This window comes from Barbus barbus (genome assembly GCF_936440315.1).
Source record: "Barbus barbus genome assembly, chromosome: 15".
Lineage (NCBI taxonomy): Eukaryota > Metazoa > Chordata > Actinopteri > Cypriniformes > Cyprinidae > Barbus > Barbus barbus.
The window spans coordinates 30,893,001-30,915,727 of record NC_136743.1 but is presented as its reverse complement, the minus strand read 5'-3'; the positions used below and the strand labels follow the sequence as shown (position 1 = coordinate 30,915,727).

The 22,727-nt window shown below is 36.0% G+C and overlaps 1 protein-coding gene across 1 annotated transcript in view; it reads left to right on the top strand.

The window, feature by feature from the left end:
* The window catches only part of LOC306881071 (voltage-dependent R-type calcium channel subunit alpha-1E-like), a gene marked incomplete at both ends in the record, with an annotated part of 89,938 nt that overhangs the window by 52,259 nt on the left and 14,952 nt on the right, over positions 1–22,727 (top strand). Inside the window, 16 exons of the mRNA XM_079434971.1 lie at positions 4,684–4,855; positions 4,967–5,096; positions 5,207–5,266; positions 5,932–6,038; positions 9,978–10,074; positions 13,826–13,986; positions 14,254–14,391; positions 17,447–17,648; positions 17,872–18,036; positions 18,210–18,320; positions 18,816–18,896; positions 19,102–19,221; positions 19,448–19,513; positions 19,909–20,000; positions 20,411–20,585; positions 21,416–21,543. Of these exons, the coding sequence (XP_079291097.1) occupies positions 4,684–4,855; positions 4,967–5,096; positions 5,207–5,266; positions 5,932–6,038; positions 9,978–10,074; positions 13,826–13,986; positions 14,254–14,391; positions 17,447–17,648; positions 17,872–18,036; positions 18,210–18,320; positions 18,816–18,896; positions 19,102–19,221; positions 19,448–19,513; positions 19,909–20,000; positions 20,411–20,585; positions 21,416–21,543 (2,005 nt within the window). The remainder of the gene's footprint in view (positions 1–4,683; positions 4,856–4,966; positions 5,097–5,206; positions 5,267–5,931; positions 6,039–9,977; positions 10,075–13,825; positions 13,987–14,253; positions 14,392–17,446; positions 17,649–17,871; positions 18,037–18,209; positions 18,321–18,815; positions 18,897–19,101; positions 19,222–19,447; positions 19,514–19,908; positions 20,001–20,410; positions 20,586–21,415; positions 21,544–22,727) is intronic.

The following is a 22,727-nucleotide window of genomic DNA, read 5'->3' as shown; positions in this document are numbered from 1 at the left end:
ATTTTGTCTGACAATTTACAGAAAGATGCAACCAAACTGATTGATCATGCAGCAAGATAATGACCCAAAACATAGTGCCAAAACAACAAAGGAGTTCATCAGGGGCAAGAAATGGAAGGTTTTAGACTGGCCAAGCCAATCTCCACACTTAAACCCTGTAGAGTATGCATTTTACCTGCTAAAGAAGAGACTGAAGGGAGTAACCCCACAAAACTGAAAGAGGCTGCGGTGAAAGCCTGGAAAAGCATCACAAAAGAAGAATGCAAACGTTTGGTGATGTCAATGGGTCACAGGCTTGATGCAGTTATTGAAAGCAAAGGATTTGCAACTAAATATTAAGTCTTTTACACTTTAATCTATGTTCATTCTATCTGTTCCAATACTTTTCGTAACATGAAAAATGGGTGGGTTCAAACAAAAGGTGCTATCTTCTATGTTGTGTATCAGATCCAGATGAAAATACCTGTAAATAAAAGTTGAAATGTTAATCTCTCACCTCATATTCATCTTATGATGTCAAACCCAAATGTTTTCAGTCTACAGCAAAAATAAAGGAATTGGCCTCACTGTTCCAATACTTTTGGAGGGCACTGTATATATATATATATATATATATATATATATATATATACACACACACACACACACACACACTCACTGGTAACTTTATTAGGTACACCTAGTACCGGGTTGGAACCCCTTTTGCCTTCAGAACTGCCTTAATTCTTCGTGACAACGATTCAACAAGGTGTTGGAAACATTCCTCAGAGATTTTGGTCCATATTGACATGATAGCATCACGTAGTTGCTGCAGATTTGTCGGCTGCACATCCTCTTATCATGATGCAGATCTCCTGTTCCACCACATCCCAAAGGTGCTCTGTTGGATTGAGGTCTGATGACTGTGGAGGCCATTTGAGTAAAGTGAACTCCTTGTCATGTTCAAGAAACCAGTCTGAGATCATTTGTGCTTTGTGACATGGTGCTTTATCCTGCTGGAAGTAGCCATCAGAAGATAGATACACTGTAGTCATAAAGGGATGGACATGGTCAGTAACAAAACTCAGGTAGGCTGTGATAACGATGCTCAAGTGGTACTAAGGGGCCCAAAGTGTGCCAAGAAAATATCCCCCACACCATTACACCACCACCACCAGCCTGAACCGTTGAGACAAGACAGGATGGATCCATGCTTTCATGTCTTTTACGCCAAATTCTGACCCTACCATCTGTATGTTGCAGCAGAAATCGAGACTCATCAGACCAGGAAACGTTTTTTCAATTTTCTATTGTCCAATTTTGGTGAGCCTGTGTGAATTTTAGCCTCCGTTTCCTGTTCTTAGTGGTCTTCTGCTGCTGTAGCCCATCTGCTTCAGGGTTGGACGTGTTGTGCGTTCAGAGATGGTATTCTGCATACCTTGGTTGCAATGAGTGGTTATTTGAGTTACTGTTGCCTTTCTGTTGTCTCTAACCAGTCTGCCCATTCTCCTCTGACCTCTGACATCAACAAGGCATTTTCGTCACACAACTGCCGCTCACTGGATATTTTCGGACCATTCTCTGTAAACCCTAGAGATGGTTGTGCGTGAAAATCCCAGTAGATCAGCAGTTTTTGAAATACTCAGACCAGCCCGTCTGGCACCAACAACCATTCCACGCTCAAAGTCACTTAAATCCCCTTTCTTCCCCATTCTGATGCTCGGTTTGAACTTCAGCAAGTCGTCTTCACCACATCTAGATGCCTAAATGCATTGAGTTGCTGCCATGTGATTGTCTGATTAGTAATTTGTGTTACCAAGCAATTGAACAGGTGTACCTAATAAAGTGGCTGGTGAGTGTATATATATATATATATGTATATATTAGTGCTGTCAATCGATTAAAATTTTAATTGCGTTAATCAAAGTCATGAACTGTGATTAATCATGATTAATCGCAAATTTAAAATACTAGGATTTACCTGTAAATCTGTTGAAATAAAGAAATGCATGACAAACTAGTTAAAGGAAACAGAACCTTTCACACCTCCACTGGGTATGAGACATAATCCTTATTCTTACTCTTTCTTTTCTTTTTTTCAGCCATTATCAGCCTTTATACTGGCAATAAAACGTTAACCAAGCCACGATCGCTTCAATCCCAGTACACATTTACCCAACTATTATCAAAAGTATTTCTAAATAATACAACAACACATTTTCTTGCGACCTTACATGAAGTATTATGACAAAATGCATTATGAAGAAGAATTGGACCTGTTCTGCGGGTGCATTAGAGCTAACATTAGCATCATGCTACATAAGACAATTTATGAGATTAACAGTACACTTTTACTCAGAACTCACTTTAAACCACCATCGAGTGTTTGTAATAACTTCCTTTTGCGATCACATGTGTACACTTTGGGCGGCCGCAGTACATTATTAAAGTAACACAAAAAAATCGCAACCCACGGCTCTGTAATTTTTCCCACGACTGTATTTTCAAAACAGCCCAATTGTGCGGGAAAACCGTGACCCTGGCAACACTGGTTCACTGTACCTTTATCACATACGAGTATAATATCTCTCTCTCTCTATCTGCGTTCGCTTCACTTTGGTCAACTATCCACCCTATCTGCACTAAATAGTATTGAAAATTACTAATATCACATAGAATTTAGGATGGATAGTGTGTACATTGGGATGCAGGCAATGATAGATTACCAATGAATGATATATACCTTCCACGCTGCGATGACGGCAAGAAGTTGGGGTCAAACCTTATCAAACGATTAATTTGCGTTAAAAAAAATTAACGTGTAAAGATTTTTAGATTAATCACATGCGTTAACATTGACAGCCCTAATATATATATACAGGTCCTTTTCAAAAAATTAGCATATTGTGATAAAGTTCATTATTTTCTGTAATGTACTGATAAACATTAGACTTTCATATATTTTAGATTCATTACAACACAACTGAAGTAGTTCAAGCCTTTTATTGTTTTAATATTGATGATTTTGGCATACAGCTCATGAAAACCCAAAATTCCTATCTCAAAAAATTAGCATATCATGAAAAGGTTCTCTAAACGAGCTATTAACCTAATCATCTGAATCAACTAATTAACTCTAAACACCTGCAAAAGATTCCTGAGGCTTTTAAAAACTCCCAGCCTGCTTCATTACTCAAAACCGCAATCATGGGTAAGACTGCCGACCTGACTGCTGTCCAGAAGGCCATCATTGACACCCTCAAGCAAGAGGGTAAGACACAGAAAGAAATTTCTGAACGAATAGGCTGTTCCCAGAGTGCTGTATCAAGGCACCTCAGTGGGAAGTCTGTGGGAAGGAAAAAGTGTGGCAGAAAACGCAGCACAACGAGAAGAGGTGACCGGACCCTGAGGAAGATTGTGGAGAAGGACCGATTCCAGACCTTGGGGGACCTGCGGAAGCAGTGGACTGAGTCTGGAGTAGAAACATCCAGAGCCACCGTGTACAGGCGTGTGCAGGAAATGGGCTACAGAGAAGCAGCACTGGACTGTTGCTCAGTGGTCCAAAGTACTTTTTTCGGATGAAAGCAAATTTTGCATGTCATTCGGAAATCAAGGTGCCAGAGTCTGGAGGAAGACTGGGGAGAGGGAAATGCCAAAATGCCTGAAGTCCAGTGTCAAGTACCCACAGTCAGTGATGCTGGTGTTGGTCCACTGTATTTTATCAAGGGCAGGGTCAATGCAGCTAGCTATCAGGAGATTTTGGAGCACCCAACACTCTGGATGAGCTTAAGGCCGCTATCGAAGCATCCTGGGCCTCCATAACACCTCAGCAGTGCCACATGCTGATTGCCTCCATGCCACGCCGCATTGAAGCAGTCATTTCTGCAAAAGGATTCGCGACCAAGTATTGAGTGCATAACTGAACATAATTATTTGAAGGTTGACTTTTTTTGTATTAAAAACACTTTTCTTTTATTGGTCGGATGAAATATGCTAATTGTTTGAGATAGGAATTTTGGGTTTTCATGAGCTGTATGCCAAAATCATCAATATTAAAACAATAAAAGGCTTGAACTACTTCAGTTGTGTTGTAATGAATCTAAAATATATGAAAGTCTAATGTTTATCAGTACATTACAGAAAATAATGAACTTTATCACAATATGCTAATTTTTTGAAAAGGACCTGTATATATATATATTTGGTTTAATTTGGAACTTCTTGTCAACTAAAATATACATTATTTTTCTTTAATTACAAACCCAAACCTGAAGTCATGCATGAAAAACTGATCCAAATCCGAAAGATTTTCAGATTTTGTTATGCATGGGTGGAGTGGCAGACCTCTCTCTACAATTACTAAAAAGCCACTTCGATATATATAGTGCATTACTTTCAGAACAACAAAATGAAATACGTTCAACAACAGTAGCCTTTAAAAAAAATTGCAGTACATTTAATTTTAAGATGTCCTTGTTACAGTGCAATTATAAATTTAAGTACTGAGTAATATTAATTTACAACATGTAGTTTCACAACATTATTATGAGGATTTCAGCTAGTCATATCTAATTTCACTACTCATTTTGCCAGAACTTTTGACTGTAGTAGTATGCAAGTCAATATTTATGTTTAGGATGGAAACCCTGCTGCAAATAAAATGCTGAAATATTTGTTTTGTACTCTTGATTTGACTCGTCACAGTCAGCTTCAAAGACGTGGAGGCCTCTCACTCAGACAGAGCTGATGATGGTAACGATGACGACGATGATGACGATGATGATGATGATGATGATGTTGAGAATGGAGGTGAACAGTCGACTGCCCCTGAACCCGACATACCAGACAGCATGTTCATTTTCAAAAGCAAAAATCCGTAAGCTGCCATTTTTACATGATCCTACACCTTTAGCTTTTGTACCGTTACCATGCATGATAGGACAGGACAAATCTAACATCTAAATTCATGTTCTTTGTGTGACTGCAGTATCAGGAGGATCTGCCACTATGCGGTGACCCTGCGCTACTTCGAGATGACCATTCTCCTGGTGATTGTGGCCAGCAGCATTGCACTGGCTGCTGAGGACCCTGTGTGCACCAATTCAGAGAGGAATAAAGTAACCCATTACATTTCAGCATATTGCATACTTAAGGTCTCATATAAAGACTAACGTAATGACTGAGAGTATTTAGCTGATTGTGACAGGTTTATTTACTGTGTTTGCAGGTTCTTCGATACTTTGATTATGTTTTCACTGGTGTTTTCACATTTGAAATGATTATAAAGGTAACTGCTTTCCTGCTTCAAACGTTATTTAAATTGTTTTCATATTAAAGGTGGTATAAATCTCAAAATAAACATATTTACAAAATAAGATCCATAAATGCATAAAGGAAAATATTGTATATTTGCAAACAACAGTTAATATATTCATAACCAAATTGACATTCACAAAATGCATTTCATAAATGCAAAACACATATACAAGCGTTCACACAAAGTTTTGGATGTTTTAAATGTACAAAACGTTTGTTGAATCTACATTAGCAAATCGTCACGTGTGTGTGTGTGTGTGTGTGTGTGTGTGTGAGAGAGTGTGTGTGTGTGTGTGTGTGTGTGTGTATTTTGAGACTTTAATGGAAGGTCTAGTTTCATTTGTATTTTTGTTACTCTTTTATCCAATCAAGCATCTCAATTGACCAATCATAACCCTTTCGGCATATGAAGTGTGTGCCTACCTGGATACATTTAGTAAATTTGGTTATGAATATATGAATTATTCTTTGTAGATATACTAATTTTATTTTGTAATAATCTTATTCAAAACTTATTTGTATAAGTATATACTGTAGGTGGACATAACATATATAATTTTATATATAGGTATAAAATACAGAAAATTATATATACTCCATATTCTGTATAATTGTGCATTATGCCATCTTATACAGATGATCGACCAGGGCCTGATTCTTCATGATGGGTCGTATTTCCGTGACTTGTGGAACATTCTAGACTTCATTGTGGTGGTTGGAGCTTTATTTGCCTTTGCATTGACGTAAGTATTACAAATGAGATCCATCTTCCTTGTTGTTTACATAAAGTCAGATGTATCTGGACTTTTTAGAGACATATGACAGACTCCAGACCACGGATATCTTTCAACACAGGCTCATTTTTAAAAACGTGCCTACTTGCAAAACTCCAAAACTACCAATACATACGATTTACTGCAGTTTTCAGTTGCAAAGGAACTGTTGAGGCTGTAAAACACCAACAATGTTTGTGCTTGTTAACACAAATTTAACATTTACATCACATATGTATGTGTATGTTTGGCTTTTCTGATGTAGTAAACTTGCTCGGTCGCTCACCTGGTACAGCATTGCACTTGCAATACAGAGCGCTCGGGTACAACGTTTTAGCATCGCTCACCAGACATTTAATTTCCGAACTGACCATGATACACCAATAAGTTTCAGAAAAACATAAACACGCTTTTTTTAACACCACTCAGTTTGAAAATGCTGTGAAACATGCAAGAAGCATAACCTACATATTTGCAGAAATGTTGCAACAGATATGTTTTTCTGGTGAGCCTGGGTTGATCATTTTACTGTTTAATCTAATCTTACTGTGACCAGTTGATCAAATGTGTCCACAGTGTGTATATATATATTTGTATATAAGTGTAACATTTTTAAAAAATGTAATATAATTAATGCAAATTATATGAACCATTTATCACATCACCACAAACAAACATTATAGAAGCATATAATGCCCAATTACAACATAAACAACCCATTCATGTAAGGAAATGCAACTAAAAAAAAATATATCCTTTGAATGTAATGTAAAAGTGGATTTGGTGTGGATAAAGGGTTTTGCCACATGCATAAATGTAATTGCAATCTGGGCTTTGATTATGATACATTGTGCACTGGATTTAGCTTTGTATAAACTCTAGTGTGTGCAAAATACAAGACTGCTTAAACCCAACTAAATATTACAGAAACATACCAAATAAGAACAAAAGCAAGAGAAAAGCAACTGGGGAAGGGTGTAGAGTTAGAAATTAAGGGCTGAACAGTTGGTTATCTAACAGATATAGGTAAGTAGGTGAACTTCTATATTTGGATATTAATTGTGAGTTGAATATGGTTAATTAGTACTTTAATTTTACGGTCTCAGTGGATAACCAGACCTTTATTTTCCTGGCTGGAAGTCGACCATATGAACAGAGTTAGTTGCTATGCTATGCTACATTGGAAGAAAGCAGGATGTAATTTTAGTTCTGCTAATATTCTACCCAGTTTAGGCCACTCTACTCATTAATGACCCTCAGTCAGTGTTGTCAGATTGGGTCAAAGATTTTCTGTCCAAAAGCTCTGCAAAACCCACACAAAACATTCACTGCCAAAATTATGTGATTGAATTGCATTGCCATATCAAACATGGTTGATAAGGAGCATTTTATCTCCATAAATCTAAACAGTAACAGAATGAAATGATCAAATTCAAACCAACTTCCCAAACAGGAGAACAATTTAACAGAAAAACAGAACAAAACATGGCAAATACAGTAAAAGAAAATAACAAATATGACCCAAACAGGTAGAAAATGTTAAAGTATGTCAAATATTTGAAACTGGTAGTCAACAGGTAGTATATGCTATACTATACTAAACAGACCATAACCAATTTCAGTGTCATCAACCAATCAAGCCAATTCAAATGCAGACAAAAACAAAACGGTATATTTGATTGAATTAAGCAATGTAATTAGTGCAACAAGCAAACTTTTTGATGAATGATAAAAATAATAATGCACTTACCTTTGTGTTGTGCTTTAATTTCAAGCAGAACATTGCATGGTTTGAGAGTTGTCACTCTCCTTCTTTTTAGCTACACATTACATTTTTGCCATTTTGGCATAGCAATCACTTGACTATACAGCTACAAGTTCAAAATCGGATCCCTTATTAGACTAAAAACCCATCACGCATGAATCATCCCACTTGCGTAGATTCCTGCTGAAATTACTGCCATGAAAATTTGCCGAAGCAATATTAAATGTGTTGACAGCACTAGACTGAGAATAGTAAGTAATGACTGTCCTGCGTGTGGACGAGTTATTCAATAGATCCGAGGGTTGGAGTCCAGAGAATCACACGTACTAACTTTTGTACACTATTCAGGCTAAACAGGTATAATAGGTCATCATTTAAGACCCACTGCTACAAAGCTGCTTAAAAGCTTCTTCACAGCGATGCCATAGAAGAGCCATGTTTGGTTCTACAAAGTCAAAGGACCATCTCTTTCTTACCTTTTTATAATTATGGAACCATTTAGACTAAAAAGTTATTCTTTGGCATCGTGAAGCACCTTTATTTTTAAGAGTGTATGCAAAAAGTGTATAGCATATGTTTGACAAAGCAAAGAAACTCGTTCTTCTTTCTGTACGCCGCTTCATCGGTGAAACTCAGGCAATAGAAGAAGAAGCCAGTGGCGACTGCACTAGTGGAGGTGGTGTGTTGGCTATACGTGGTATAGACATATAAAGTGCAGTCTATGAATTTCATGTGCTTTCTTAATAGTGGGCCAAATCCTGGTCTATTTTTAAAGCATCTTGCGGGTTGATTCAGAGCAGGCTATGGGCCCGTGGGCTGGACTTTGGACGCCCCTCATTTAAGTTATATAAGTGATACTCTTGAATGCTTGATGCTTGCTAATATATTCTAAAACTGAGACGAAACTCACACATATATAGTTAGAATAGATGGTATAGTTTGGAGGATTATATGATCTTAAACATACATTTAAATAGCATCAGTTATAAAAAAAAAAAAAAAAAAAAATGATGGTGTCCTAAATTTAATAGTCTATTTGGGAAACCCTTGAGAGAAGCCCTAAAATCATGCAGTCCAAGTTTTATTACCGTGATCTGATAGCTGCCTAGCATTAGACAAATCTACCAGATAATAAGATTTTGCTCAATAGTTTATCAAAATGTTATGGGTCATATCTTGTTAAATGTGTTTGTGTTGATATTCAAGGAAGTATTTCTATAAAAGGGTTTTCCAGACGATCATAAAACTACTCTGGTTCCTTGTTTAATGGCTTTACACACTCTTGAGATGTTCATGTGTTCTTTCTCTTTTAATGCTTCTCTGTTGTTGTTGGGATTGTGTCTCTGTGGCTGCCAGGAATTTAATGGGGTAACAGCAGATGCTTCTCATTTGTCACATTGTCTGTCCATTTTAATATGAATTCAGTTCATCATTTATTTATGCGTGTTAATATCGTGATGTCTGATCCATGTTTGCATTTACTGACGTAAAATGTTCACTCATTTTCTAATCATTTCAGCCATGCCTAGACATTCTTAGGCTATGCATTAGGTGGCTGTCAATTTAACATTTATAGTATGATTCATTATTTAAATATGCAATTAATCATGCCTTTTTACTCATAAGTAAGTACCATAATAAGAAATGTTCCTACCATCAGTGCAGTTCAAGCTTAAAGAGCCACTTCATGTTTTGTTCATGTGAATCATGTGAAATGCTTTGAATATTCAAAAATAAGTATTTCTTTCATTGCATAGTCATTGAATAACGGGTTTAAAAATACAATAAAAATATACTTTAATGCATGCAAAGTCCTTTGATGCATGTAAAGGACATTATTAGTCTTTTTTGTGAGCCTGAACACTTAGGCTGTGGGTTCTTCCAGCACTAAACAGCATTTGTAATTAATTTGCAGTACTTAGGTTTTTATTTATGATGTCAGTCAGCTTATACTGATATCTAGCAGCAAAGATGCCGGCAAATCATGCAATATTTTTTTTTTTATTTAGGGGCTTATATTTGATTAATTGCAATTATTTTGATTAATTCAATATACATATCTAAGTTATTGACAGCTGTGCAGGTGGGTTTTTTCCCACCAAAATATACATTTTCTAAAATATAATTTGTTTTGTTATTCACAGAAACAACAAAGGCCGAGACATTAAGACCATTAAGTCCTTACGGGTTCTCAGAGTTCTCCGTCCCCTCAAGACCATCAAAAGACTTCCGAAGCTCAAGGTATCTGCTCTTTCACACTTTATATACTTTACATTTGTAGCTGAAAAAAAACCTGAATGGACAATCCAACTCTCTGTTCACTTACATTTACACGTTTGACTATGCCTACTTTGAATATTAAGAAAAAATTCAAACTGGTGATCTTGCACTTTTTCATTCCACATGTAATAATTGCAATTTACAAATAAATTCTTCCAAAAGAGTAAAACTCAGTACTTTCGATTAATTTGCACTGTATCCAAAAAAGGATTACAGTAGATGAACTGCAAGTATTGAGTTTTACTCTTTTGGAAAAATTGTTCAAACATTATAAATATTTATTTCATTGCATAGTCATTATGTAACGGGTTTAAAAATTCAGTAAAAATTTACTAATGCATGTAAAGGATGTTATTAGTAAAGTTTTTGAGTCTCAAAAATTAGGCCTTGGTTCCTCCTGTGCTAAATCCCATCCCACATTCAATATATATATATATATATATTTTTTTTTAAATGCCATTCTGTATTTCTTTTATATGTTTATTCTTCCATTTACTTTGCCATGGCACTAAACTAATGTACCATGTACTCTGTGTGTAATGTATTTCAAAAACAGAAACTCTAGTCAAGAAATATCTTATTCCAAGAATATTCATTTGAAACAGATTCACAAAAACACACACAATTTAATGAATGAATGAATGAATTAATTAATTAATTAGGACGCTCTGCTGTCCAAATATGAGTAATCCCTCTGTGAATAATTAAAAGTAGGCTAAATATAACTTTCAGTACTTGACATTTTTCATTTTGAATATGCAGTCATATACAGAGCCAGAATTATGAAAATTATCATCAGACCATTTAACTAAATCATAATTGTATTAGAGATGGGAGATCATGAGAGATCTTTGGGGATCGAGATGACAAAGAAATGTAAAGTTACCGGCCTAGTCAATCAATCAATCAATCAATCAATAAAATACATTGTTACCAAAAAAGGAGTAGGCAGAAGCCTTGCTTATTATGCCTACCCTTTATACATAATTAACTGAACGGGCATAATGAAACATAATTCAAAACAAGCAAAAAAATACACACTCTTTTAAACAATACAACCACAATTTATTTATACTGAGTCATATAATTATTTTTCACCTTGTTTTTACACATTTTCTTAAATTGGCAAAGTGAATTACATACTTTTAGTTTCTTATCACATTTATTCCATAGATTTACCCCTTTAACAGATAAGCACTTACTTTTTGCATTAGTTCTTGCCCTTACGTTTTTGAACATATACAATCCTCTTAAATTATACTGACTTTCTCTTATTTTGAACAGCCTCTGAATACAAATTGGAAGTAAATTATTATAAACTTTGTACATTAACTAAAGTATATTAGATCAACTAAATCGACATATTTTAATGCATGTAAATTAATAAACAGTCTATTTGTTGGTTCGTAATAATCAACCCTTTTAACAATCCTGATAGCTTTCTTTTGTAACCTTTATATTGAATTTAAGTTGGTTTTATATGTGTGACCCCCCACCTCCACACAATAAGTAATGTATGGAACTATGAGCGCACATTACAATATATATAACGTTTTGTCATTCAAAATATGTTTTATTCTATTTAATATTGTAATGGATTTAGACATTTTTGTTTTTACATGATTAATATGTAATTTCCAACATAATTTATGATCAATTATAACACCCCAATTTTTTTTTCGTACACTCTTTCTATTTCCTCATTATTAATCATTAGTTTCACTTTATTGTTACTTTGTCGATTACTGAATATTATAAACTTTGTTTTACTTAAATTCAGTGAAAGTCTGTTATCATCAAACCATTTTTTGAAAACCCTCAATTCTATTTCCACTGTATTCAGTAGCTGTTCCAAACTTTTCCCAGAACAATATAAATTAGTATCATCAGCAAACAAAACCATTGTTAATACTTTAGACACTTTACAAATATAACTTATGTACAGTACAAACAACTTAGGGCCTAGCACCGAACCTTGTGGCACACCACAAGTAACTTTCATTAAATCTGACTTAACATTATTAATTTGTACAAATTGATGTCTGTCATCGAGGTAATTTTTTAACCAAGCAAAAGCTTTACCTCTTATACCATATCTCTCCAGTTTCATCATTAATAATCCATAATCGATAGTGTCAAAAGCTTTTTTTAAATCTAGGAACACCCCCACAGTATACAGGTGCATCTCAGAAAAATAGAATATGGTGAAAAGTTTAATTTTTTCTTGGAACTTATTTCAAAAAGTGAAACTTTCATGTATTTTAGATTCATTACATGTAAAGTAAAACACTTCAAAAGTTGTTTTGGTCCATTGTCTTGGTCCATTGTCTTTTATCAAGTCCAAAGTCAATGCAGCCGTCTACCAGGAGATTTTGGAGCACTTTACGCTTCCATCTGCTGACAGGCTTTATGGAGATGCTGATTTTTTTCAGCATCTTTTTTCCTTTTCCAGCAGGACTTTAGCACCTGCCCACACTGCCAAAACCACTTCCAAGTGCTTTGCTGACCATGATATTACTGTGCTTGGTTGGCCAGCCGACACGCCTGACCTGAACCTCATATGGAATCTATGGGATATTTTCAAGAGAAAGATGAGAAACAGTCGATCCAACAATACAGACGAGCTGAAGGCTCAATATTGCCTCAGCAGAGCCATAGGCTGATCGCTTCCATGCCATTCCTCACTGATGCTGGAGTTTGTGCTAAAAGAGCCCTGAGCAAGTACTGAGTGCAGAAATTAACATACTTTAAAGAACTTGAACTTTTCTGCTTTGCAAATCCTTTTTTTGATTGATCTTAGGAAATATTATAATATTTTAAGATACTGATTTTTGACTTTCATGAGCTGTACGCTCTAATCATCAAAATTAAAACAAAAAAACTTTTGAAGTGTTTTGCTTTACATGTATTGAATCTAAAATATATGAAAGAAAAAAATAACTTTTTCACCATATTCTAATTTTTTTAGATGCACCTGTATTCATTACATAGCTGTTTTACAAGGTGGTGATTTTGTATGAATTAGATTGGTATGGAAGCGTTCCATTTTTAAATAAAAAAATATAAGCATGAAGGTCCACCAGTTCAACCCATAAACATAACTGTTAGTGAAGCATAAACAGACCGTATGAAAGACATATAGATAGATAGATAGATAGATAGATAGATAGATAGATAGATAGATAGATAGATAGATAGAAAGAAAGAAAGAAAGAAAGAAAGAAAGAAAGAAAGAAAGAAAGAAAGAAAGAAAGAAAGAAAGAAAGAAAGAAAGAAAGAAAGAAAGAAAGAAAGACTCGTCTAAAACATTTTTTTTTCATTCAGCTTTCAGTTTCCAGTCATTGTAGAGCAAAGTCACATGGGACTGACTTGATATCATTACTATAGCAACCAGCATGCCAGAAAATGACTGTACTGCCTAAAAAAACACAAACATTTGATTTGATCACTTGCAAATTAAAGTGTAGACAATGCAATGCTGTGTGCATCATGTTCATCATGATACAGTTTACACTAATTTAACTAATTTGACTAATTGAAGGCTTTAGGTAAAATTGTGATGTTGATTGCATTAGATAATATACTTTTCTGGAATGCATCATTCTGTAAATGGCAAAAAGCTGCATATGAAACGTATCTAATTTGCATTGCTGGTTGAAGATCTGTTTAAGAAGGGATGTGCGATATGATGATTATTTCTTTTGTCCTGCAGGCTGTGTTCGATTGCGTGGTCACATCCCTGAAGAACGTCTTCAACATCCTCATCGTCTACAAGCTGTTCATGTTCATCTTTGCTGTGATTGCAGTGCAGCTCTTCAAGGGAAAGTTCTTCTACTGTACCGACGCATCGATGGGCACACAAAAAGAATGCCAGTAAGTGCAACCGTGTGCTTTATATATACAGGTGTACCTCAGAAAATTAGAATATGGTGAAAAAGATAATTTTTTCTTGTAACATTTCAAAAAAGTGAAACTTTCATATATTTTAGAAATGTAATGAATCTAAAATATATGAAAGTTACACTTTTTGAAATAAGTTACAGGAAAAAATGAACTTTTTCACCATATTCTAATTAGTATTCTCTCATGAATGTTTTGTTTGTTTGTCTGCCATGGTTTGAATTGTTCTGTGTTGTGTAGAGGCTACTACATTGACTATGGGAGGGACAGGAAGGAGGTGAAGAAGCGGGAGTGGAGGAGACATGAGTTCCACTATGATAATGTCCTCTGGGCTCTTCTGACGCTCTTCACTGTGTCCACCGGAGAGGGATGGCCACAGTATGTCCATTCATTATATACTGCACCAGACTGTTGTATATTTCATAAAAATTTAAAATTAGTACCTCTGTTTGCCTTGCTATTAGGTTAAAACTACTTGATGGTTTCAGAACACTTCGTAAACCTGTTAATATATCAGGTCACAATTATTAATGGCTTTGTGAAGCAGGGTTATCCGCAGTGGTCGTAAACACAATTCCTGGAAGGCCAAAACTCTGCATAGTTTAGCAGCTAACTGTGGGTTGAAGGAATATGTTTTTTTTTAAGCTGTCAGTTCGCATTATTTCAACTTATGCTTAAAACAATCGTGTTTAACAGCACAATCCCTGGTGAAAAACTACACTACCCATGGTGCAGTACAGAAAATTCCACCAATCAGAAAGTTGCAGCAAGCAAACATGCCAAACCAGATATTTAGCCCCGCCCACTCCCATGAAGCACTGCAAATGATGTAATCACTATTCTCTCAAAACCCTTATATATATACTGTATATATATATATTGAGAGAATGGATTATTTTATATTTCTCCATTGCTTTAAATGGATTGTCATTCACAGTGCTTCATGGGATTGTAGTTTCTGTCCATGATTAAAGACGTTACATACACAGACTTATTTATTTGTCTTTTTGTCAGATTTTCTAAATATTTTTTGCTTCAAATCAAAGTTTGGAGTGTTGTGATTTTTCTTGTATGTTTGGTTTGATTCATGGCTCAATAGGAAGGCCTGGATGTGTCTTACTTGCTTGAGCATTTGGCATCATGATGCATTTTTGGTCAGTTCCCAAGATTGTTCTGAGATCTGAGAGGGATAGAGACTTTCCTGCAAGGAAGAGTCTTGTCAGTGCAGGGCTATTGATGTTAGGCTATTCTGCTGCCTTCTCAAGTATTTGTAACACATCTGCCAAGGAAATGTGTGTCAGTGGAGATTTAGCTCTCTACGTTTTGGTTTCAGACAGGTTGCCTAAACCTCCTCTGGAGAATGGCGATGTAGAGGTGAATACTTTTGAGCATTTTTTGTTTGCTAATGGATTCAATTTCATAAAGATAATGCTTTTCTCTGTACATAAGTGCCTGTTTAAAGACATAATGGTGAATGGAATATAATGACCATATTTAAATTAGAAAGATCTCATTTATTTTAAATAAATTAATATGTTAAAAAGGCTTTCGTGCTCATTAAACTATCCAAAATCAGAGGAGTGAATGCCATCAGAATGAAGCACTGGGCTTTGATTCTGGGAAAATGCAGTCAAATTACCGGACAGCCTTCTGTGGAAATGCAAATCGGATCCAGAATGCCAGAAATGTTGGCAAATGTCAAACATGAAAGAGCTGGGCTTCTCGTCGAGCACAATAGATGTCACATTGTGAAAGATTTTGGCAGTGTGAATGAACAAAATCCCTCGACAGTTACCGGAACCTTTCCTAAAACCTTGAAACATACAAGAACTGTGCAACATCTTCTGCATATTAGATGTGGCATAAAAACATTAGTTTTACGACAGTTATTCATGTTGTGTTTTAGTATGCCAGTGTGTTTTTTGTTTGTTTTTTTCTTTTGCAAATATTGTTATAATCCAGTGAAATTTTCGTATGAACAAGGAGTCCCACAACAGATGGTATGGCCCACGCAGAGATCTGATCTCATCTTCAAGTCAGTCTGGGGTTCATCCATAAAAAAACTGTGCCACCTTCTCCAAGATGCTTGGAACGAACTTAAAGAGTTCTTAGTACTTAAACGATCTTAACAAATGTTGTGCGAGCAAACCCAGGAAAAAGCTAAAGAAGGAAGAGCAAACTCCAGTGGACTGAAGACACAGTTTACTTTTACACCCATATTAATATTCCAGACTTTTAAAGAAATGGAAATGCAACCGAAGGTCTTTTCTTCTTTCTATTGTTTAATCCAACTTCATACTCATCATAATTTAAAAGAATTAGGATGTGGGTAACAGAGAACTATAGTTGTTGCAAATGTTGCAACTCCAGGCAAGAAAATGCTTTTTTATACTGTTATTTAAATGATTGTATTCCATCGTTTTAAAGGAGATTCATAGAAAGATTAGCCTACACATAAAACATTTCTTCAAGGTTATGCAGTTATGAAAGCCATTATGCTGCTAATTGCATTCAATAATAAACTGCGTGCACAGTCTAGATAACTGCTCAGAGATCTCCTGAAACCGTTCCTGCAGGTCCACCTTTGAGCGGATATCATAACAGATCTTATCTTGTTACAACTATTTTCTCTAGCTTTGGTAATTATTGGCAAATTCTCAAAGATGTTCGCATTAATCCCTATAAGCAGCCAGCCAAGTTGTTTAAAGAAAGTATGGGCTGTCTGAAGACTTTGTGTCACAATTGACTTCTGGAGTACAGTCAGCATTTATGACCTGTTGGAAAACATCAGTTTAGACTCTGAATTGGCGAGCCACCTCTGTTTGTTATGATTCTTATGTTACAGTGTTACTGCTGAGAGAGACTAATGTTGAGTTGGGATCCATGTGGAGAGATGCTTGTTTAATAGTTGATGCCAAGAATCAGTGGTTGAAAGGCAGGAAAAATAATGTGGACTGTCACTGACGAATTGAGCGTGGGTTGAGTCGCATGTCTGTGAAGAAGCAGGAAGAGATTTAATGCTGCAGATTTTAAATAATGAAAATGGACCCTTTTCACAGACTGAGATGATGCGTTTCCATCATATATTTAGCAATTCAAAAATGTAATATACATTTGTAACACTATACTGTGAGTTATTTTACTTTGTCACTCATTTACAGAACGAGTGTGACAATGGCTAATGTCAAATTTGACATCTTTCTCTCTTCTGACCAACACAATCAATCTCTCTATATTTGTTCACAATTTGGAAAGTCATAGAAATGTTTCCGTTCACCACTATAGAAGAACCCTGGAATGTCCACGGGTTTGTTGAATGAGAACGGAGCCATGCTTTGGGAAAACAAACATCATATTCAGTCCATGTAGCAGTAAATAAATGGCAAAATAATTTTTTGTTGAATTCATTGGATGTTCATTATGCTTTCTACAGAGTTCTCCAACACTCGGTGGATGTGACTGAGGAAAACCACGGCCCAAGCAGAGGGAACCGAATGGAGATGTCCATTTTCTATGTCATATACTTTGTGGTTTTTCCCTTCTTTTTTGTCAACATCTTTGTTGCTCTCATCATCATCACATTCCAGGAGCAGGGAGACAAAATGATGGAGGACTGCAACTTGGAGAAAAACGAGGTGATTTACGACTCCAGTATCCAGTATACTGGATCACACATCAAGCTGTTTCATATTTTTCCACATAGCTAGGTTTTATTAACTGCCCTTAACCTCATTTAGTGATATTAACGTCATTAATATGAAGAAGAGTCTGATCTAAGCATGAACAAATAATAAAGGTTTCTAATCAGCAGTACTAACCTGCATGTTCCTTCGCTGCTTTCTTATCTCACTCTTCCAGCGGGCATGCATTGACTTTGTTATCAGTGCAAAACCCCTAACGAGATACATGCCTCAGAACAGACAGACCCTCCAGTACCGATTGTGGCACTTTGTGGTGTCGCCATCATTCGAGTACACGGTTCTAGTCATGATTGCACTCAACACAGTAGTGCTCATGATGAAGGTATAACTTTCAACATACAATATTCCAGCTTGGAACGCATTGTGTAAATTGAAAAAGTAAAGCTCTATATTTGCTCTTGGTTTTCATGTTCTTCATCTTTAGCTGAAATAGTTTAAATGAGATATTTTGAGGTGCATACAGCATTTGTGATTTATAATCGTAATGCTTTTCAGTTCCACTCGGCGCCAGCTGCCTACGACCTTGTCCTGAAGCACCTCAACACAGCGTTCACTGTGCTCTTCTCTCTGGAATGCATCTTAAAGATTTTCGCCTTTGGGTTCATTGTGAGTTTAATAACATCACATTGATGGTAAAAGGACAGTTCACACAAAAACGAAAAGTTGCTGTTCGTTTCCTCACCTCAGGCCATCCAAAATGTTGGTGACTTTATTTTTTCTTCAGTACAACAGTAAAGAAGATTTTTAGTGGAAACTGTGGCCTGATTCATTAAGTGCAAGTCAATGGCTTTCGTCACTTTGACAGTCAAAAATCATATCTCACAAAACATATATCACTTTTCATTTTCCTGGTATGGTTTTTTGACTCTCAAAGTGATGCTAGCCATTGATTTGCATTTCATGAATCACCAAGGACCACAATCTCAGCTACAAATCCCCTTTAATGTTCTACTGAAGAAAAAAAGTCACCTCCATCTTGGATGGCGTGAGGGTGAGAAAATACATTTTTGAGTGAACTATCCCTTCAATGAAGAATATATTTTTAACGTACTTGAATTGATTCATCATTTTCATTATTGTCACTCTGGTCTCATCTCACAGAACTACTTCCGTGATACATGGAACATCTTTGATTTCATCACTGTGCTGGGCAGTATTACTGAAATTGTGGTAGACTTACAGGTAGGAATACGGTATATGAATCAGAAGTGCGTTTCAGTGCTGGGGTTTCTGGGCCACATGTATTGTATGTTATCTTTTACCACCCCCACCCCCTTCATTTTTTAGTAAATAGATATCTACAAATCCTTAAAATAAGATACATGTTTAAATCGTCTATCAAGTAATCTTTACTACAACAGTTTCTTGCCCCTCTCTTTTTATTCAGTCTGTGAACACCATCAATATGAGTTTCCTGAAGCTTTTCCGGGCAGCTAGACTCATTAAACTGTTGAGACAAGGCTACACAATACGGATTCTGCTGTGGACATTTGTTCAGTCCTTCAAGGTACAATCACATCTGTACTGAATGCACCACTATTCTTCAGGGTTTGCATGGTCATGAAAAAAACACAGACTTTTAAAATTGTGATTTCCATGTCTGGAAATGTAAAATAAATAACCAAAATGTTTGTCATGGATAAAAAAAATAATATATATGTATATATAATGAAGGAAAGGAAAAATAAAGGAAAGATTTATACAACATTCTTTTCAATCTCTTCTTGTTTCAGGCTCTTCCATATGTTTGCCTTCTAATTGCCATGCTTTTCTTCATTTATGCCATTATTGGCATGCAAGTAAGTTTTTCATATCATCAAACTGATGTAAACTTCACCCATAAACTTTATAATGTAATGGTATTGGCTGAAGACTTCCCCTAACATCAGAATGTACTTGTATTTTGGCAGCTCAGTCTCTATAAATGATCTGTATATTCATCTGTATCTATGAGCTGGTGTGTGTTTAAGTGTTTTAAAGGTTATAAACTGTCCTAACTTTTGCAGTGATTCTTTTGTCCCAAAATCTTTATTAGGGCACACATTTAGATGATTATTTCCATTTTGACAACATGCCAGAAATTTAGAAGAATCAAAAACCTGCTAGTCTGGCTTTTTGAATAGTGGTATGAAATAAGTTCTATAGTTTAGACAATATGCTTGATTCTAATAATCTGTCTTATCTTTTTCTTTAGGTATTTGGTAACATTAAATTGAATGATGAGAGCCACATTAATCAACACAACAATTTCAAGACATTCTTTGGTGCCTTGATGCTGCTCTTTAGGTAAGATCACCAAACACAGAGAGAAAAAATAATACTGTTGTTTATGTGCTTTATTTTTAATAGAATTAGACTAGCATTCTCTCTTTTGTTTATAGTTAAATGTATAGTTTAATTAAATGTACAGTTAACCTTTCCTGTAGCTCAAATAGTTGCGCATGGCGCTAGCAATGCCAAGGTCATGGGTTCGATTCCCAGAGAAAGCAAAAGCTGATAAAATGTAAAAACTGTAACTTGAATGCAATGTAAGTCGCTTTGGATAAAAGCGTCTGCTAAATGCATAAATGTAAAAAATGTAAATGTAACCTCGAAATGAAAATTCTGTCATTTACTCATTCTTATGCTTCTACAAGAGAGGTGTTTGAGTGCTCTAGTTATATATATAGTTAGATATATTGCTTTACGTCTTGCAGAAGTGCCACAGGAGAGTCGTGGCAGGAGATCATGCTCTCGTGTCTCGAGGGGAAGGAGTGTGAACTGGACCCTTCAATCCCACCACTTTTCACCTCTCCAGATCATGAAGGGGGCTGTGGCACGGACTTTGCCTATTTCTATTTTGTCTCATTCATCTTTTTCAGCTCATTTTTGGTGAGACTTTATCAACGTCCTGTTCAGAATTCTGAAATGTACAGGGGAGCATGGGGTAGACTGCGTTACGTCTTACTCAAGTTCAGTACAAGAATCAGCGCAGGGGGCAAAACAAATACAACCAGTTATATTTTGGGATGTCTGCTGTCAGCTGAAATGATAAGAAAGCAATTTGTCATAAAAAGCCAACAATATTGGTAGCAAACAATGCCAAGTTTAAAGCATAAACTAGATGAATACACAAGCTAAACAGGACAAGATCATTTATTAAGTAAGACCTTCCTTCATCTTCAGAACACAAATTAAGATATTTTTGATGAAATCTGAGAGCTTTCTGACCCTGCATAGACAGCAATGCAACTGACACGTAAAGGGCCAGAAATGTAGTAAGGACATTGTTAAAATAGTCCATGTGACATCAGTGGTTCAATCGTAATTTTATGGAACTATGAGAATACTTTATGTGCGCAAAGAAAACAAAAATAAAGACTTGATTTCTTCTCTTCGCGTCAGTCACAGAAAGTATTCTCATTGCTTCACATGGAGCCGTCATGAAGCTGTCACGTGGACTATTTTAACAACGTCCTTAATACTTTTCTGGGCCTTGAATGTGATAATTACTTAATAATTGAGGGTCAAAAAGCTCTCGGATTTCATCAGAAATATCTTAATTTGTGTTCTGAAGATGAAAGCTTTTTGATTGGACTATCCCTCTAAATTTAAATCATAGTCAAATAGAAAAAAAAGAGTAATTATTTTAATAATATTACATTAATGAAATTTGTGCGCTTGGTCTTCATCCAGAATATTGCCACTTTATTTTTCCTAAGATGCTGAATCTATTTGTGGCTGTGATTATGGACAACTTTGAGTATTTGACCCGAGACTCATCCATTCTTGGACCTCACCATCTGGATGAGTTTGTGCGTATCTGGGGAGAATATGACCGAGCTGCATGGTAAGCACAACAGATCACTTACTGTACCTACGGGAAAGTCAGATATAATATAGTTTCTAATGGTTTGTACTGGTCTTACTGTCATACGCATAGAGGCACTTCACCAGTACATTACATTAATACATTAACATCCACAATCATGTTTCCTTTTGATTTCGCTTGGTTTATTCATTTATACAGATGCAACTCTGTTCAGTAGTTCAACTCAGTTATATGTTAGTACATTTAACAGTAGTTATGAATATGCAAATATCCTGGGCCTTCACCCTTCAAGAAAAATTTTGGTTACACTTTATTTTGACAATCCACTATAGACATTCTACTAACTATAAGTAACTTTGCAACTACATGCCAATTAACTCTCATTAGTGTATTAGAAGACCATTGGTTAGTAGAATAAGTTGACATGTATGTGCAAAGTCACCTATAGTCAGAACAGTGTTTTGGGGAGCATCAAAATAAAAGTGTTAGCAGACATTAAGCAGACTCTAATGACTGCTAGTGGACATGGAGTTGTAAATAGTTAGTAGAATGTCTAATATGGATTATTAAATTGTTACCAAAACCCATGGAGGAGTGGGACTATCGTTATTGCTTTTTACAGTTGTTGTTGTGTCTTCCCAGATGGCATAAAACATGTTGTGCTTGAATCAAACTGAATAGTTGTTTGAACCAAATATGCACAGAACATTTGGCTACATTTCTCACCGCGTCAGACACGGACGGATGTTTTCAGTTTGTTGTGGTGAAATTGCTGTAATTTTCTGACGGGTCTTTAGATTCCTGTGTGCTGCCAGAAGAAAAACTGGCCTGGGCTGGATTCAGGACTTACTGTGAGCTGTTCAATAAGGCTGTCCTCGAATGGCAATTAGTGGACATCAGTATGTCGATACTTAGAAAGTCAAAAATTCTTCTAGGCTAATGGAAGCCGATCTTGCAGTTATCGTTGTATGCTCCAGGGCTGGAGTTGAGATGGAATTTAGCGTAGTGTTTGGAAGTCAGCGGATGACTGAGCAAACAGGTGTCCCTTGTAAGTAAAGCTGAAGGCCACATCCTTCTGTTTACAGGCTTTCAAGGGAAGGATGATGTCATGTGAGATGAAAAGGAAGACAGGGCCTCGATTGTTCAAAGAAAGGTGGGTTTGTACGTGCCTACCCTAACATCCTTCTGTGTGGTGTTAGTAT